This window comes from Papio anubis, chromosome 4, assembly GCF_008728515.1.
Source record: "Papio anubis isolate 15944 chromosome 4, Panubis1.0, whole genome shotgun sequence".
Classification (NCBI taxonomy): domain Eukaryota; kingdom Metazoa; phylum Chordata; class Mammalia; order Primates; family Cercopithecidae; genus Papio; species Papio anubis.
Genome location: NC_044979.1, coordinates 41,244,917 through 41,265,474, shown reverse-complemented (window position 1 = coordinate 41,265,474; position 20,558 = coordinate 41,244,917). Strand labels below are relative to the sequence as shown.

The window sequence follows — 20,558 nt, the reverse complement described above, 5'->3', positions numbered from 1 at the left end:
AAACCATCCCTGTTTCCATTAGCTGTCTACCCTGTTCAACTTTGTGTTTCTGATAACATAAGAAGAAGAAAGCCACCGGGGTGAGCAGGGAAGGCAATGAATCTGCAAGGCTTGTGGATAGATTTCTGTTAGTGAGGCTCTAGAAAATTCTTCCAAGATTGATGCAATCTGAGAAGAGTTTTCTGTCGATAGAAACTCCCGCGGTTTCTCCTTTGTCCTTTTATTGTCTGTGTTTGTTTTGGGTTCCAGTAAAGATCAAGCGACTGATTGTACAATGACCAACAAGAAACCTGATGTGTGGAGAAAAGGGGTACCTGGCTTTTCTGCATTACTCCGGATGCCTGATTTTCTTGTACTGAAAGTAGTTTTTGCTGTAAGAATCTGAGGGGAGGAGTCATTTCTTCAATTTTTTTTGGTCTCCTTTTAATGGTTTCTTGATCATGTCTATCTTTATTTTTCTATTTCCACAAGTCTTTGTGGTATATTTTCCTCTCATGACCTCTGTCTCAAGACTTCCTTCCATCCATCTCTTCTCATTGCATCCTGTAGAGTATCTGTGGTAAGAGCCCTGCATTCCATTCTGGCCTTGCCACGTGTGGCCTTGGGCAAGTCCTAGATTCCTCGAGGGCCTTATTTTTCTCATTTGTAAAATGAAACCCTTTGGTGAGAAGTTTTCTAAGGTTCCTTCCAGCTTTGAGAATCTCTCTCTTCTAGATCTTTTTCCTATGAAAAATTTCAAATCTTGATTAGTGTGTAGGCAGGTATTATTCCACATCCTGACAGGAATCACATTTCTGCTACTATCCCTGAATGCTAGAGTCCATTGATTAAGTTATTCACTGCTGCAATTATCAGAGCTGATCAAAGAACTCTGAACCAGTGTGTAACTAGAACTAACAAATGAAATGCCATTATTATGTTCTAGAGTCTTGAATTAGTAGAAGAGGTTTAACAAGAACCCTAAGAGATTGCTGGAATGTTAAAAACAAACAAACAAAAAAGGTTGAAAGGTTTAGAAAATTCACTGGGCTTTGTGCCTATCATTTTACTTCCTGGGTTTAGATAACCTCATTTTTGCAATGAAGGAATGAATTAGATCACAAGTTCTCATCCTAGTAGCACATGCAGAATCTTTATAAAAACAGAGTAGCCAGGTGTGGTGGCTCATGCCTGTAATTCCAGCACTTTGGGAGGCTGGGGCAGGTGGATCACTTGAGAACAGGAGTTGAAGACCAGGCTGGCCAACATGGCAAAACCCTGTCTCTACTAAAAATACAAAAATTAGCCAGACACATGCCTTCCAGCTACCGAGGAGGCTGAGGCAGAAGAATCCATTGAACCTGGGAGAAGGAGATTGCAGTGAGCCAAGATAGCTCCACTGCACTCCAGCCTGGCGACAGAGTGAGACTCTGTCTCAAACAAAACAAAACAAAACAAAACAAAACAAAACAAAAACACAGACTATTCAGGGTCCACTAAAACCAGTGAAGTCAGTTCTCTTGGTAGGGGGCAGGGTGACTGAGTATGATGTTTGTCATTTTAAAAGTGCTCCGGGTGATTCTAGTGTGTATCAAGCAAGACTTGTGAACCACTAAACTACATGCTAAGACCCATTTTAGCTCTGATTTTCTGTGAGTCATAGCAGAGGACTCAGGAAACTTTTTCAATAAAGACTACGATAGTAAATATTTTCAGCTTTGTGGGCTGTGTTGTCTTTATGACAACTCAACTCAGTGTTTGTAGGGCAAAGCAGCTGTACATAATATGTAAACTAATGGGAGTAGCTACATGTGTCCTGTGGGTCATAGTTTTGCTGACCCCTGGTCTATGTCATAGAATTTCCTTTTGAATTGATGGACCACCAGCAAATGACTTTTGTCCTATATCAATCAATGATATATACATAAATCTCTACAAGACATGTAAAGGATGAGGCTTAATGACAGAGTAATTTGGGGAAGACACAATATTGCAAAATTCCTATGTTTGGAGAAAAATCGTATTAAAATAGTGAAAACTGTGAGAAGGTATTTTGATTTGTTGTTTTGGATTCCTCTTTTTGCAAATTCTTTTGAAATATTTTCAGTGGAAGCCACATAAATCCAATTGCATTCACCAAGCTAGATTGTAATTAAGCTCCAGAGTAAGTAATAGATGTGATGAGTGATGTCTGAGCTTTTACATGGAAGAGTAAGTTTGAGTCTTCGTTTGCCCATTTACACACTTAGTACCATGTTTACCAAAGTTCTTAGTTATTGAAAATGGGCACCAGCATATTTTGAAACCTTGGTGTTAACTTGGGATATGCCTTTTGTCATGTTGCAAATAGGTTTTGTTTCTGTTTTGTGAAGATCGCCATCTCTGTCACTTCTAATAGAAAAAGTGACACTGACTTCTCAAGTGATTTGACACAGGTTAAAATATGTAAACCATTTCTGTAGAGAGCAAGCTGTAATAATACACTAAAGGGCTAGGTTTATAGTATAATATAAGTAACTCATTTATGCTGTTAATAATTTATAGCAACATGGCACTTGACTGACTTTTTATGTGCTCTAGTCGTGTAAGTAATAGATGTAGAAACATAGACCAGAGTTTCAAGAACATGTTTTGGGCAGAGTCTGTTTTCTTGCTATTATCTCTTAGGTTTATGTTCATGGCCTAAAGATTATGCTAATGGATCTAACTTGGCCTTGGATGTCAGGTCTGTGTCAGCGAGTATTGAAAAGCATAGTTTTTGCCTACTGAGAAGGATTTATGATTTAAAACCCCTAAATCTCCCCTTTTATATACTTCATACTTACAAAATTTTTCCTGTGAAATGTGTGACTTTTTTACATTGTGCCTGTTTTCTAGATGACTCTCTTCATATTTATTTCTTGCAATCCTTCAATAACTATCAGTCATGAAGTCTCTTTATAGTGTTGCCAGCCAGATCTCAGGTGTGTGATGTGTATTTTCTATTATGGCTTTTGGGGTATGATGGCACATAGTTTGGGTGTTAATGCCTAATCTTGATGTGCTGGCTTCTGGACAACCAAAAGGATGAAAGGAAATAGAACAAATATTTTTGTGAGGGAGAGGAGTCTGGTTTCTTGACTTATTCTAGAAAAAGCCTGTAAGCCTCCTCTTCCCTCTTTGTCATACAAAGTGAAAAGGAAAATCAAGAATTATTTTCTTCTTGGCTTAAATGCATCCTTTACAAAGTAAGGCTGAGATTAGGCTGTGAAGCTATCTTTTTGTCAAGACTGTCATAATCCCAAAACACTTTGTTCTTCTAATGCTTAGGTTAGTTTGAACTTTGACCATTTTTATAAAGATAGTGAGGTCCAGTTTTAAGGACTGACCCCTTCTCAAGGGGCTCAGAAGAGGTTTTGGAGAATAATAAAATTAAATAATGAAACCAAGAATTTAAACCAGATGATGATCCTTAAGAAAAATTCTCATCAAATTTGGGCTAAACTCTAATGTACAGAGGTCTGCACAAATTATGTCACGTTTTCTTCCCCACAAATGAAGAATGGGGTTCATTGTGTCATTGGTTGGGTCTCATTTTGGCTTCATCTTCTATTTCTCAAAGTCTAAGGAAAGTGCTCCTACCGAAGCAGGTGTTGGCTATCATGAAACTTTGCTGCTGGCAGGCCAGCTTGCTGCTCTAGACAGAGATATCCCTCGATCCTCCTTGGACAACTCTTTTTTGTGCACAGGAAACAGCAGGCTGGGGTTAAGGAGTTTGCCAATCCAGTCATTCTGATAATTGTGGAATGTGAATTTCTATCCAGCACAATCTAGGTAGGTAGCTACACAATGGCACAGTTTTTATGTATCAGGTGAAAATGTTTAGTAGGCACTCTAAATGAGAGAAAAGGTTAAGTGAGGTTAAAAGCTCAAAGAAAACAAACAGATGAGACTAAGAATAGTTTGATAGGTTGTAACTTCCGTCTAATCCAAATAGCAATGAATATTTTGAGGCTGAGGAGCTGAGGGGTAAAATTGCAGCCTGGACTACTTGCTAATGTAGACTTGTAGCACTGTCATTCTTACTGCACAGACACTGCTTTCTGCATAGGAGGTAGAATAATGAATTCATTCATTATTAACAAAGATTTATTAAGTGACTGCATGGTACTAACCACTAGATGGGAAGGGATGTTTTGAACTGTCCATTATTTGAATATAACAAGGAACACTTTGAACGAGGTTACTGTAGTAGGCAGAATTGGTTTAACATGAAGCCTATGAGACATAAGCCGCAGGTCCTCTCACGTGCAGGAACTCCTTTGAAGGCCCTGTACTTAATTTTGTATGCATAATTTGGATTTGGATTCTTTTTTTTTTTTTTTTTTTTTTTTTTTTTTTTAAAGAATTCCCGAAATTACTTAAGCTTCAGGCTCCACGAAACCTGGATCCATCCCTGGTAGCAGCTGTGAATCTTTGACTCAGAAACTAAGTGTACAAGAAATAGGACTTTACTTTTTCTGTGATTGAGTTTATTTTCTATTTGAGCATACATTCCACTGAGTGAAAGAAAATAATATCATTGAATTCAGAGATTTTGCTGGGTTCTAAGTAGAGTTTACAGACTGCCATGATATTAGGGATTAAAGAGTGTGTTGCCCTACATCATCTTTTGTCTGTGCTATCTCTGAGGCAGTGATGTTCCTGTGTGACCTAGAGGGGCATGGTCCAGGTAGATGGAGTCTTTGTCCTTCTTGTTCTCACTGTGCGCTCTCCCTTGCTGCCTGTGAGGGGTCAAAATATTCAAATCTGAAGCTATATCAAATCATCTGTGCGTAGACATTCCAAGCAACCAAGTTCACTCTACTGCTGCCACGTCATGCAAGGCATAGGAAGCTTCACTATGGCATGAGTATTTCCTGGGCTTTGCCTTGGAAGTCAGGCACAGGCCTCCTTTGTTCTAAAATTCCCCACATCTACTTGAAGATAAAGCCAGGATTTGGTTGCAAGGCAGAACTTTTCTTAGAGGACCTGGTATCTAAACCCTTTTGTTATCCCCACTTATGGAGTGAGGAGAGTGACTACTTCTAATCCATCATAATTTTGTCTATGGTTACTGTTTTTGCATGAACACGATGTTTTGAGTCCTTAGGCTTTGGCTTTTGGCGCTTAAAGGCCAATATTCACATGGCTCACAATTTTCAAATGATCAATATCTGACTTGAGTTTCAAAGGCCGGTTTTTGAAACTTAAATGACCAGAATTGATTTGTTCTGCTCTGGTTCTGATGTGGCCTCTCCTTCCGGAAATACTGGAGGTAGAATAGTCAAGCTGGAAAGCCCGCGACTACAAGGAATTGGTTAGTAATTCATAATGTTATCTGTCCACATCTATTCAGTAATGGCATCTCAGTGGCTGCACAACTGACCATGGTGAAAGTGTTTGCACAAGCCACTTTTTCTTCCTGTCAGAAAGTGTTCTCACCCACTGAATTGAATGACTATCTGATCATATGCTGTGAATGAGTGCCCCGTCTTAAGATTAAATCACGTGTTCTTGGCTAGGCATATTTGTCCATGCTGTGGGGAGCTATAATAGTCTGTCTTAGAGTCACATTAAGCAGCTAGACTGTAAGAAAGACAATGAGTTGGAAAGTTACATTTTCTAAATTTGATTGATACATTCCATTTGTCACATTTCACATTAGAAGTTGTGGACTCACCCTCTATGGTGAGCTTCACTAATGCAGAATGTAATTTGCAATGCTCAAACACAAGTCCTAAACAGAAAACATTTTATGTTACATTCCAGTGCAGCCAAAATAGTGGTTTTGAAAGTCCTTATTTTCTAATAATACTATGTGTAATTTTGAGTCATTTAATAGCAACAGTTAAATGTTTTATTGATTGAAAGTATTGAAATGTGAAGGATTCTTGTTATATAGTGTCTTTCCTATTTTGCTTAATAAGAAATAAGTTTAGAATTGTGTATAGAATTAACGTGCAAAAACATCAAGTCTCAACTTTATACAGTTAATCTATATTCGTGTATACCCTTCAATTATTTCAAGAGAGGGATACTATTGTTATGCAGGATAAATACAATGAGATATTTTAAATGCATTGTAACTGTATCTCTGGCAGTTTCATCTCAATAGTAGTTGTAATTTTAATTTATCTCCCAGACCCTATTATAAACTAGTAGCTCTCTATGACAATTAATGACACTGTAAGAGTGTATTTTAATTCAAAGTTAATCAAGAATGACTGAGTTAAGACTTAGCTACCCCTAAAAGTAACTCATAAATCAGAATTTAAAATATTACATGTGGAACAATCATGACTATATGCCTTTTACTTCCTCAACTATTATTTAGGGTGTGGGCTTTGGGTCCTTTTCACTTCCATTAATAGTGGGCTTGACTTCAGAGGATTATTTTCTTGAATCTTGAATAATTGATGAACAGCAATTGAAGATATTTTCAAGATGAAGGAAACTGAAGCCCAGAATCACTAGAATGAAAAAAGAACTTCCCAAACAGTGCAGGCTTGATCAATGGCATGTGAAAACAGGCAATACAGTTAAGTTGCTAAGATGGAATTTTAATGTTCAATTAAGGATCTGTGTCTAAACTCCTCTGCTTTATCCACTAATCATTCCATATTAAAGATGAAGAGTTTTTCCCATTTCAGCTTTTGATAATGAAAAACAGAAATAATAGAAGCAAATGAACTTTTGCACACATTTTTTTCCAAAAAGAATAATTTTTAATGTCTAAACATTTGGTATAAATAAGATGATATGTTAATATTGTAAAGGAAAGCTCGTTAAACTTTTGACTGAATAAAGCCAGCATCAATAATTACTAGTAAGACTAAAAATAAGAGTAAAATTGTGTCTAGTCAGCTACTAATACCTGGGAAGGATTGAGTCACAGGATCAAAGATGATATCTTTTAAAAATAGAAGTTGAGTGAATTCAAAGTCTTCAAATTCTTTCTTTTTATTCATTTATATTTATTTACTCACTAGTATATTCATTCCTTTATTCATTTATTGTTCAAATATTTATTGGGTACTTATTGTATGCCATGTTGTTTTAAAAATCATATTCCAAATTCCAATAAGTCATAATTATTCAAAGAAGTATGTTTTTTTTAAAAAAAATGGAACACCTTTAAAAATTATTGAGTCATTTTATTTCTGAATGCATTAAAGATAAACTTTATTAAATGTTACATGAATAGATTTATAAAGCAGATAAATATTTAACTTCAAATATAACCCTTATATGCAATTACATTTTCCTTAGCACTAAAAATGAGTATTTAAGTAATTTAGATTAAAAGTGTAATTATTTAACTGCAGATATTTACCAATTACTTAAATTGTTCGAAGATTATAGCGAAGTTGTTTAAAATTGTCTAATCATCAAGAGTTCACTTAACCACCTGGTTGACACATAAAATTATAGTTAGTTACTAAGGTAGTTCGAGAGAAAGAGAAGAATCTTCAGTAGTGATTTTAAGGTGTGGTACATTTTATTAGAATATACCGGTTATACAGCATTGTGCAGTGCTGCTCATAGTAGAAATAAATTTTCTCTTTGACGTCATCTATTCCCTTGAGAATAGTTTGGCTATTTATGTGTGGCTTACATAACTGAGAATTAGGTGATCACAAAAATAAACAGGCCTATACAGAGCCCATTTATATAAGTCCTGGTTGTTTCTCTTTGGTTAAGCTTTTAATTATGTCCAATTATTTCCTGTTAGTTCATTGAAAAGCCCAACAAATAACCAAGTGACAAGTAGCAAGTGTCGCATTTTACAAGTTATTTTTTAGCAAACATCAAACTAATTATGAAATTGTCTGCCATTCTTAAAAACAAAAATGTTGTTATTTTTATTTCAGATGCGATCTGTGAGCCGAGTCTTTAAGTTCATTGACATGCCAACAGAAGAAGGTAAACCTACCAGGTCAACCAAACCATACAAGAATGGCCAACTCTCGAAAGTTATGGTTATTGAGAATTCACACGTGAAGAAAGATGACATCTGGCCCTCAGGGGGCCAAATGACCGTCAAAGATCTCACAGCAAAATACACAGAAGGTGGAAATCCCATATTAGAGAACATTTCCTTCTCAATAAGTCCTGGCCAGAGGGTGAGATTTGAACAGTGCTTGCTTTGTTAGACTTCTGTTCAGTAAGTGAATCCCAGTAGCCTGAAGCAATGTGTTAGTAGAATCTATTTGTAACATTATTACTGTAGAGTAGAATCAACGTTGAACATACATGTTTTATTATATGGAATCATTATTTTTAATATGAAATTTAATTTGCAGAGTCCTGAATCTATATAATAGGTTTATTTTAAATGTGATTGTACTTGCAGAATATCTAATTAATTGCTAAGTTAATAACTAAAGAAGCCATTAAATAAATCAAAAGTATAACATGTTTTAGATTTTCCATCTTGAAAATACCTTCCAATAATATCTTATTACTGACTCCATCTATTGTCTTAAATTTTATCTAAGTTCTATTCTGCCAAACAAGTGATACTTTTTTTCTAGCTTTTTTCAGTTTGTTTTGTTTTTCTTTGAAGTTTTGAGATATAGATTATTTTTCCTTGTTATTTACTATATTTATTAAGCATGAGTAATTGGCATTATTTTGAAATCCTTCTCATGGATCCTAGCACTGCGCTGAACACATAGAAGGAACTTAATATATACTAATTTCTGGAATTGATTCTTGGAGACAGGGATGATCATTATCCATATACTTCAGGCTCCATAAACATAGTTCTTAATTGTCTTCAAATCCCTAATTCTGGACTGCTCTATAAATCCAGACAAGAGTATTATATATTTTGATTGATTTTCTTTTTTTACTTAGATAAAATAAAAGGCAGCTGAAAACTGAATTGAAAACTGAATTTTAAAACTTTATCTCTCTGTGGTTAATTGCAAACACAGATGCAAAAATATAGAGAGAGCTACAGTTAGTAAAGATGTTAGGCCACCGTTACTAACACTGCCATAGAAACAGTTTTGCTCATGAGTTTCAGAATGTATGAGTTTGATTTTGCCCATGGATTTTAGAACTTTTAGAATACCATAGGTAGCTGAAAGTGTCTTTTCCTGGGGCACCAAGATGAATGCCAAAAGTGATATCATTATTATAAACAATAGCAAGAATAGGTTGGTATAAACCTGGTAGAAAGCCTAATAAATTGACTTTCTCTCCTCCTGACATCCTGCCACCCCTTTGCTTTGCTAATGCTCATTTGTCCACTAAATTAAATTCAAGCAGACCCTAGTAAAGTAATAGAATTTGTGGAGTCCTCATTAATATAGAAAGTTTCCCTGATGTGAGATTAGTAATTAGAGATGTAGCAAAATGAGAAAGAAGTAATATGCTCAGGTATTTCATTTTCTTTGAACCTGTATATACAAAATAGGCCATGTGTGTTCAGTAACTATTCACTGCAAGGCACTGTCTAGGTACTTTGGGGGAATTGAAAATCACTCACATAAGGCTATGGATTGTGCCATTTGTCAAAAGACAAAATGACAACAAATTTAGTTTAAAGATCTCAGTCAGCTTTATTTTCTACTCTAGATTTGGGCAATCCTTCATTTCACAAATTGGAATAAGTGTTCCACTAAGTTGAGCAAAGGAGCTTGACTTTATAGACCCAAAAAAAGGGGCAAAGGAAGCAGAAACAAAGAACAAAAAGAGAATTGGTCATTTCAAAGTTACTTTTCTTGAAAGGTGGGGATAAGGAAACAGAATAATAGGAAAGTCACTGATTGGTTAACATTGCATTAATAATTAAAACAGAGGGAACTTTAAGATTGAAGTTTGAAACTGACCTGTTTGGGAAATCAGGCTGTCTTCTTTCTTGATTTCTTGGAAGGCCAGATAACGACTCAGTTTTGCTTTGGTGAACATGGGTGATTCCATTTTTACTTTTAGTCTTGTCTGTTGAGGCCTCGTGAGAGAGCTTAATCTAAAACAATGACTTCCTGTAATTTTTGTTTGACACATCCAAAGAGGGACTCTAATATTTATTGAGAGCTTATCATTTCCTAAGCACTGTTTAAACACTTTTATTTGCTGTTACATTTGATCTCATTATAACCCTAAAGGCAGATATGATTGCTTTTATTTTCCACAGTGGAGGAAACTGCGGTTCAATTAAGTGAGTAAGGAAGCAGGGATCTTAAACCCAAATCTGTCTGAGTTCAAAGTGCTTTTTCACCAGATACCATTGCTCCTCTTTAAAGAAGGTGGAAGAACAGAAAACATGGGGCAGGGGAAGAAAGTTTCTGTCCCAGGAGATGATAATCTAAAAGGGGAAACATAAGATCCACTGAAACCTGAGGCAGATTTATTGTGACAATAACAAAGCTTAAGTTTCACAGACCTTCACTTGCCTGAGCCAACTTCGAAGGCCCTGTATCTAATTTTGTATTTATAATTCTATAATCTTTATTATTGAAAAGAGCCCTCCCTCCAAATTTACAAGCCTTGGGCTCCCAAAATCCTTGAAATGCCCTTGAATAAGAGATATCCAGGTAAATGCTATGGGAATTCAGAGGAGGAAGCAGTTAGTATCAGTTGGTGGAGAGTTAGGCTATTAAGGGAAGGTTTTATACAGGAAGTGGCATTTAGAATGAAGCTTTGAGAATTGAGTTGTGTTTTTGAACAAGTAAAGGTGGTGTTGCAGAATTTTGCTCCTTAGTTCAACTAAAAACCCGGGTTCTTGTCACATGATCAGGAAAATATAGGCACACAGATACACTGAAGCATGAGTAGAGTAGGATTTTATTAGGCGAAAAGGAAAAAAAGAAAAAAAAAACTCAGCAAATTGAGATGGAGTCTTGCTCACAGATTGAATCCCAAGCCACCACGCAGGAACTGAAGAGATCAGCCTCTCCCCTGCATAAGGTGCAAATTTCCCATAGCTCCACCCACTTTCCCTCGGTGTGCTTGTGAGACTCCAGTCCACACGCCCAGACGAGCCCTGGGCAGGTTCCCTCATCTGCGCAAAAGCATCTGATGTAAACACTTATGGGGTCGGTTAGAGATTCTCTGGGACCCTTTTTAAAATCTGCCTAGGCATTTGGCTGTCTCAGTGGGTGGGAAAGGGTGCTCCAGGCAAAGGGCATAACATGAGGCAAGGGGCATGCACAGAAAACAGTGACTGGTTCAATCAGGTTCGGGGATGCCAAAGGAAGCAATGGGAGACAAGATTGGAGCAAGATAGATAAGAAACTATGGATCTTTTTTTTTTTTTTTTTTTTTTTAATCTATATAAATATAGAGACAGGATCTCACTATGTTGCCCAGGCTGGTCTCAAACTCCTGGCCTCAAGTAATCCTCCCGCCTCATCCTACCAAAGTGCTAGGATTACAGGCATGAGGTAATGTGCCCAACCTCCAATTTTGGATTTTGAGAGCTAAAGCAATACAGTTGAAAACTCAGATGATCCAGGTAGATTTTGCTATTAGGTGCTATTTGGTTCCTGGTATAGAGCTAAAACCCTTGCAATTTCCTAAGTGATAAGAGCTACAGGAGCATCTTTTATTATATGTTTCCTGCCCCCCTAGTTCCTGAAATAGCTCTAGAGCAATAAAAGTGAATAACATTCTTTGTTATTCATAACAAGCCCCTATCAACCATACCCCAGTTTCTATTTATGAAGTGGCTTTTGGGAAGTCCCTAAAGACAGGAGTGGGGAAGTGCTGGTTGCCAGGGGGGTGGGTTGAAACTTTCAGCTTCACCCCTTGACCTCCAGGGAGGGATGAGTGGCTGAAAATTGTGTACAATCAACAATGGCCACTGATTTAATCAGCCATGCCTATGTAATGAAGTCACCTGATAAGCCTTAACTGGAAATTTTTTTTGGAGAGCCTCCAGGCGGGTGAAGACATTGAGGTGCTCAGAAGGTAGTATTCCAGATAGAGCACAGAAGCTCTGCTCCCCTTCCCACGTACCTTTTGCTATGCGTCTCTCCCATCTGGCCGTTCTTGAGTGGTATCCATTTATAATAAACTGATAACCTAGTAAGTAAACTGTTTCCCTGAGTTCTGTGAGCCATTCTAGCAAATTAGCAAACCTAAAGAGTTCATGGATATGTGCAATTTACAGATGCGCAGTCAGAAGCACAGGTGACAATCTGGGCTTGCCATTGGCATTTGAAGTGTGTTGGGAGGCAGTCTTAAGGGAATGAGCCCTTATCCTGTGGGGTCTATGCTAATAACCGACAGTTATCAGCATTGCTTGGTGTCGAAAACCCACATTGTTGGTGTCAGAAGTATTGTGAGTAGGATAGAGAAAACAGTTTGTTTTCTTTTTTTAGTGGTCTTTGGTCATCTTCAAGAGCAGGGTTTCTCAAAGGGTGGTCCTTGGACCAGCATCATCTGTACCACGTAAGAACTAATGAGAAATGTTCATTCTTGGGCCCCAACAAAGAATTAAAAATTCTGAGGGTGTGAACAGGGGTCTGAGTTTCAGCACAACTTCCAGACCGTGCTGATGCATTCTTGCCCAAGCATGAAAGCTCTTGTTTAAGAAGGCCGTTAGGGCCGGGTGTGGTGGCTCATGCTTGTAATCGAGCACTTAGAGAGGACATAGTGGGAGGATCACTTGAGCCCAGGAGTTCTAGACAAGCCTGGGCAACATGGCAAAATGCTGTCTCCACAAAAATTACAAAAATTAGGTGGGTGTGGTGGTGTGTGCCTGTAGGCCCAGCTACTTGGGAGACTGAGGCAGGAGGATCACTTGAGCCCAGGAGATTAAGGCTGCAGTGAGTTGTGATGGCACCACTACAGCCTGGATGACAGAGTGAGACACTGTCTCAAAACAAAAAACAAAAGGAAGATAAATGAAAAACAAAGCCATTAGGTATAAAGGAGTGATGGTAAAAGACTAGTTGCAAAAGGTTAGGGAATGGGTGGTTACTGAAATAAGAAGCTATGTAGAACACCAGTGTTGGTGGTAGGAAGTAGAAAGCAAGAGCACTGGTCTGTGGGGAATGGTCATAGCAAATGCAATATGGAGGCATTTGCCTCTGCACTGAGGAGAAAACTATCTTCTCCAAGATAGGAGGAAAGGAGATAAGTGGAATTAAAGAGAACCTTTGAGCACAGAGTTGGGAAACTGAAGGTATTTGTGTTGTGCTGCCTCAATCTTTTAATTGAACTATAAAACTTGAGTAGTTTCAGTTATCTGACTTTATTTTTCTCTTTTGATACTGTATTGGCTATTCTGGGTCTTTTGTCTCTCTTTATGTACTTAAGAATCAGTTTGCCAATGTATGCAAAATAACTGGCTGGGATTTTGATTGTGATTGGCTTGAATCTATAGATGGATTTGGGAAGGACTGACATCTTGACAGTGTTGAAGCTTCCTATCCATCATCATGAAATATTTCTCCATTTATTTGATTCTTTGATTTCTTTTATCAGAATTTAGTTTTCCTCATATAGTCTTTTTTACATATTTTGTTATATTTTGTTCAAGTATTTCATTTTTGAGGAATGCCACTGTAAATGGTATTGTGATTTTAATTTCAAATTCCAATTTTTCATTGCTGTTATATAGGAAAATGATTGATTTTTTTTTGCATATTAGCCTTATATCTTTCAACTTTGCTATAATCAATTATTGATAGTTTCAAGGATTTTTTGTCAACTGTTTTGAATTCTCTACATAGATGATCATCATCTGAACTTAGTTTTATTTCTTTCTTCCCAATCTGTGTATCTTTTATCTCCTTTTCTTATTTCATTAGCTAGGACTTCCAATATGATGTTAAAGTAGTGGTGAGAGGGGATATCTTGGTCTTGTTCTTGATCTTAGTGGGAAAGCTTCAAGTTTCTTATTAAGTACGATTTTAGCTGTAGGGTTTTCATAGAAGTTTTCTTTCTAAAGTTAAAGAAGTTTCCTTCTATTTTTAATTCGCTGATTTTTTACAAAATAATCAGGAATGGGTGTTAAATTTTGTGAAATGCTTTTCTACATCTATTGATTTGAGCACTTTATTTTTCTTTAGCCTGTTGATGAGAAGTACATTAATTGATTTTTGAATGCTGAATCAACCTGGTATACCTGGGATTAATCCCATTTGGTTGTGGCATATAATTATTTGTATACATGTTGAATTCAATTTGCTAATACTTTTTGAGAATTTTTGCATTGGTGTTCATGAAAAAATATTGGTGTGTAGTTTTTTTGTGACATCTTTATCTGCTTATGGTCTTAAGGTAATACTGACCTCAAAGAATGAGTTAGGAAGTATTTCCTCTGCTTTTACATTTGAGAAGAGATTGAAGATAATTGGTAAAATTTCTATTTTAAATATTTTTGTGGAATTCACCAGTGAACCCATTTGGACCTGGTGCTTTCTGTTTTGGAAGGTCATTAATTATTTTAAAATAGATATAGGACTATTCAGATTACCTGCTTTTTCTCATGTGAGTTTTAGCAGATTGTCTTTCAAGGAATTAGTCTATTTCATTTAGGTTATCAAATTTGTTGACATAGAGTTATTCATAGTATTCTTTTATCATCCTTTTAATGTTCAAGGGATCTGTTTTGATGTCCCCTTTTTCATTTTATTGATATTAGCAATTTGTGTCACATCTTTTATTTTTTTTATTGTTAGCCAAGCTAGAGATATCTCTATTTTTGATGTTTTTGATGAACCAACTTTTTGTTTTATTGATTTTCTCTGTTGATTTCATGATTTCAATTTAATGTTTTTTTATTATGCTTATATTTGATTTAATTTGATTTTTGCTAGTTACCCAAGGTGGAAGCTTATATTGTTGATTTAAGATCCCTTTACATTCTTATACATTCAATGATGTAAATTTGCCTCTAAGCACTGCTTTGTCTGCATCTCACAAATATTCATGAGTTGTATTTTCATGTTCATTTAGTTTGAAATATTTTTAAATTTCTCTTGATATTTCTCTTTTGACCCATGTGTTACTTAGAAGTGTGTTGTTTAATCACCATTTTTAAAAATTCTCTAGCTATGTTTCTGTTATTGATTTCTAGTTTAATTCCATTGTGGTCTGAGAACACATATTGTATAATTTTAATTTTTATAAAATTTGTTAAGGTGTGATTTATGGCCTAGAATGTGATCTATCTTGGTGAATGTTCCATGTAAGCTTTGGAAGACTGTGTATTCTACTATTTTTGAATGAGGTAGTCTATACACATCCATTGTGTCCAGTTGATTGATGGTGCTGTTGAATTCAACTATGTCCTTACTGATTTTCCACCTGCTGGATCTGTCCATTCTTTATAGAGGGACACTGAAGTCTCCAACTCTAGTAGTGAATATTCTATTTCTTGTTACAGTTTTACCAACTTTTGCTTCGTGTCTTTTGATACTTGTTGCTAGAAACATACACATGAAAAATTGGTATGACTTTTGGAGAGTGACCATTTATCCTCGTATAATGCCCCTCATTATTTCCTTGCTCTGATGTCTGTTCTCTCTGAAAGAAATACAGTCTCCCCATGTCTCTTTTGGTTGGTGTTAAAATTACTTAACTTTCTTCGTCCCCTTACTTTTAGTTTGTATGTTGTTTTAAATTTAAAGTGGGTTTCTTGTAGACAACAAATAGTTCAGACTTGTTTTTTGGTCCACTCTGACAATCTTTGTCTTTTAATTGGAATACTTGGACTATAGATATTTTAAGTGATTATTGATATAGTTAGATAAACATCTACCATATTTATTACTGTTTTCTGTCTGTTACACTATTTGTTCTTTGTTCGTATTTTTATTGTCTACTCTTTTTCTTTCCATTGTGGTTTTAACTGAGCATTTTATATGTTTCCACTTTCTTTTTTTTTTTTATTATACTTTAAGTTCTAGGGTACATGTGCACAATGTGCAGGTTTGTTACATATGTATACTTGTGCCATGTTGGTGTAAGCAAAATCAACTCGCTGGGGCACCCATCAACTCACTTACATCAGGTATAACTCCCAATGCAATCCCTCCCCTCCCCTCCCCATAATAGGCCCTGTGTGTGATGTTCCCCTTCCCAAGTCCAAGAGATCTCATTGTTCAGTTCCCACCTATGAGTGAGAACATGCGTGTTTGGTTTCTGTCTTAAGTGATAGTTTGCTGAGAATGATGGTTTCCAGCTGCATCCATGTCCCTACAAAGGACACAAAATTCTAACCTTTATGGCTGCATAGTATTCCATAGTGTATATGTGCCACATTTTCTTAATCCAGTCTGTCACTGATGGACATTTGGGTTGTTTCCAAGTCTTTGGTTATTGTGAATAGTGCCACAATGAACATATCGCAGCATGTGTCTTTATAGCAGCATGATTTATAACTTTTGGTTATATACCCAGTAATGGATGGCTGGGTCATATCATGAAAAATGGCCATAGTGCCCAAGGTAATTTATAGATTCAATGCCATCCCTATTAAGCTACCAAATGAGTTTCTTCACAGAATTGAAAAACTGCTTTGAAGTTCATATGGAACCACAAAAAGAGCCTGCATTGCCAAGACAATCCTAAGTCAGAACAAAGCTGGAGGCATCATGCTCCTGACTCTTCAAACTATACTACAAGGCTACAGTAACCAAAACAGCATGGTACTGGTACCAAAACAGAGATATAGACCAATGGAACAGAACAGAGTCCCTCAGGAAATAATACCACACATCTACAGCCATCTGATCTTTGACAAACCTGAGAAAAACAAGAAATGGGAAAAGATTCGTATTTAATAAATGGTGCTGGGAAAAAATTACAGCCATAAGCAGAAAGCTGAAACTGGATCCTTTCCTTATTCCTTATACAAATTATTAATTCAAGATGACAGAGACTTAAATGTTAGACCTAATGCCATAAAAACCCTAGAAGAAAACCTAGGTAATACCATTCACACAGGCATGGGAAAGGACTTCATGTCCACTTTCTTAGCATAGTAAATCTTCTTTAGAAAAACTTTTAGTGGTTGCCCCTAGAGTTTGCAATATACATTTACAGCTAATCTAAGTCCATTTTCAAATAATACTAAATAATTTCATGTGTAGTGCAAGTACCTTTTAATAATAAAACACTCCCAGTTCCACCTTCCAGTCTCTTGTATTGTAGCTATCATTTAGTTCACTTACATATATGTATATACCTAGGTATACACATTATCATATTTATGATTGAATATATTGATGAAATTTTTTGATAAAAACTGTTATCTGTTAAATCAATTAAGAGTGAGAAAAATAGAAGTTCTAATTTTATTATAAAATGAAATACCTTCATTTATTCATTCTCTAATATACTTTCTTTATGTAGATCCAAGTTTCTGACCTGTATAATTTTCCTTCTCTCTCTTCAACTTCTTTTAACATTTCTTACCAGCCAGACCTACTGACAACAATTTTCCTCAATTTTTGTTTGTCTGATAGAGACTTTATTTCTTCTTGACTTTTGAAGAATAATTCCATAGGGCACAGAACTCTCGACAGGATTCTTTCCTCTCAAACTCTTAAACAGTTCATTCCACTGTCTTCTTTTTTTTTTTTTTTTTTTTGAGATCTGAGTCTCGCCTGGTCGCCTCCAGGCTGAGTGTGCAGTGGCTTGATCCTCGCTCACTGTAAGCTCCGGCCTCTGGCTTTACCATTCTCCTGCCTCATCGCCCCGGTAGCTGGGACCACAGGCCACTCTCGGCCAGAAGCTAGTTTTTGTAGTTTTAGGTAGAGACGGGGTTTCACTGTAGCTCACAGGATGGTCTCGATCTCCTGACCTCGTGGATCCACCCTGCCTCGCCTCCCAAAGTGCTGGGATTACAGGCTTGAGCCACCGCGCCCGGCCTCCACTGTCTTCTTGATTGCATTGTTTCTGAGAAGTTAGGTATAATTCTTATCTTTGCTTTTCTATAGGCAAGATGTTTTTTCCTCTGGCATCTATCAAGATTTTTTTTTTTTATGAATGTGTGAATGTGATATGCCTTTCTTTTTGATCATGATATGCCTATGTGTCGGATTTTTTTTTTTTTTTTTTTTTTTGATTATTCTGTTTGGTTTTTCTCTGAGTTTGTTGGATATGTGGTATGGTATCTGACACTAATTTGGAAAAATTCTCAGTCATTGTGGCTTCAAATATTTCTTCTGTCCTTTTTTTTTCCTTTATTCTCCTTCTGGTATTCCCATTACATGTATGTTACACTTTTTGTAGTCATCCCACTGTTTTGGATATTGTTTTTTCAGTTTTTTTTTTTCCTTTGCATTTCAGTGTTGGAAGTTTCTATTGACATATTCTCAAGCTCAGAGGTTCTTTCCTCAGTTGTGTTCGGTCTACCAATGAGTCCATCAAGGGCATTTTACATTTTTATTACAGAATTTTTGACCTATAGAATTTCTTTTGATTCTGTCTTTGAATCTCCATTTCTCTTCTGCTTTTCATCTGTTCTTGCATGTTGCCTACATTTTCCATGAAAACCTTTAGCTTTTTTTTTTTTTTTTTTTTTTTGAGATGGAGTCTCACTGTTGCCCAGGCTGGAGTGCAGTGGTGTGATCTTGGCTCACTGCAACCTCTGCCTCCTGGGTTCAAGTGATTCTCCTGCCTCAGCCTCCCAAGTAGCTGGGATTACAGGTGCCTGCCACCATGCCTGGGTAATTTGTGTATTTTTAGTAGAGATGGGGTTTCATCATGTTGGCCAGGCTGGTCTCGAACTCCTAACCTCAAGTGATCTGCCCACCTCAGCCTTCCAAAGTGCTGGGATTATAGGTGCGAGCCACCATGCCCAGCCTTTAGCATGTTAATCATAGTTGTTTTAAATTCCTGATCTGTTAATTCCAACATCCCCATCATATCTGACTGTGGTTCTGATGCTTGCTCTGTGTTTTCAAACTGTGGTTTTTTTTACCTTTTAGTAAGCCTTGTAACTTTTTATTGAAAGGTGGACATGATGTGCTGGGTAAAAGGAACTGTAGTAAATAGGCCTTTAGTCATGTAATGGTAGGTGTAGCAGAGGGTGAGGGAAGTATTCTGTAGTCCTATGATTAGGTTTTAGTCTTTTAGTGAGCCTGTGCCTCTGCAGCTTAGAAGCACTTAAGTGTTTTTTCACCCCTTTTGGTGGGACATAGTGACTATTGTGAGAGGGAGTTGGAGTTAAGTATTTCCTTCCCCCAGGTCAGTTAGGCTCTGAAAAAAAGACCCTGAGAGGTTAGGCATAGTAAAATAGTCTCTTTTGAGGACAGGTCTTGTTATAAGAATAGAATGCTCTGGGGCCAGACGCAGTGACTCACGCCTGTAATCCCAGCATTTTGGGAGGCTGAGGCAGGTGGATCACCTGAGGTCTGGAGTTTGAGACCAGCCTGGCCAACATGGCAAAACCCCATCTCTACTAAAAATACAAAAATCAGCCAGGTGTGGTGGCATACACCTGTAATCCTAACTACTCGGGAGGCTGAGGCAGGAGAACTGCTTGAACCCAGTAAGTGGAGGTTGCAGTGACCCAAGATTGCGCCACTGCAGTCCACACTGGGCAGCAGAGCAAGAGTCCATCTAAAAAAAAAGAATGCTCTGGCATATTTCAAAATGGTTACTTTTCCCTTTTTTCCTCTGATCTTCACTGTAAGAACCTGGTAAGCATCCTACAGGCAAAATTCATAAAACTATAGAAGTCCCCCGGTGACTTGGGCCCACTTGGAATTTTCTTGCTGTCACACTTGTTCACACTGAATCTCCAGCAATTTTTCACTTACAGTTTAGATTTTCCTACCCTAATACTGGTTCTCTTAGAGGTTTCTGCTTATTGTTTTCTGTTCTGTAAATTGTGATTCTCTGTACCCTGTTGCCTGTCTCCCATTTTGGGGGGCAGTGGTTTGCCCTGTGACCTCACTTCTCTGACAGATCTAAGAAAAGTTGTTGATTTTTCAGTATGCTCTGCTTTTTACTTGTTTTTAGGATGAAGCCAACCACTTACAGAATTTCTACAAACCAGATCAGAATCTGGAAGTCCTGTTTTATTTTTTTACTTTTTTTATTTTTTTATGCCTTTATTTAGCATGTTACCTATCTTAATACATTTTAAATAAGTGAATGCATAGCTTTTATCTACTTCTAGGTTATATGCTTCCTTAGAATAGGAATTGATTCTTAAAATATTATTCTGCTCACACCTGTAATTCCAGCACTTTGGGAGGCCAAGGCAGGAGGATTACTTGAGGTCAGGAGTTCAAGACCAGACTGGTCAACATGGTGAAACCCTGTCTCTGCTAAAAATACAAAAATTAGCCGGGCATGGTGGTGGCCATCTGTAATACCAGCTACTAGGGAAGCTAAGGCGCGAGAATTGCTTCAACCTGGGAGGTGGAGGTTGCAGTGAGCTGAGATTATGCCACTGTACTCCAGCCTGGGTGACAAGAGCAAAACTCCATCTCAAAAATAAATTAAAAAAATAAAAATAAATAATAAAAATTAAAAAATAAAAAATAAAATTGTTATTCTGAGCAGTCTCTGAAGAATATAAATTCTACTGCCTTGCCTTTAGAACTTATAACAGCATCTTGCAAACTATCACAAGATGCTCC

General features: G+C 36.9%; 1 protein-coding gene across 4 annotated transcripts in view; it reads left to right on the top strand.

The window, feature by feature from the left end:
* Positions 1 to 20,558, top strand: part of CFTR (CF transmembrane conductance regulator) — a 185,301-nt gene that overhangs the window by 134,312 nt on the left and 30,431 nt on the right. For all 4 annotated transcript variants that reach the window (XM_021935087.2, XM_031664846.1, XM_031664845.1 and 1 more), the window contains 1 exon segment: positions 7,872 to 8,123. In XM_021935087.2, the coding sequence (XP_021790779.1) occupies positions 7,872 to 8,123 (252 nt within the window).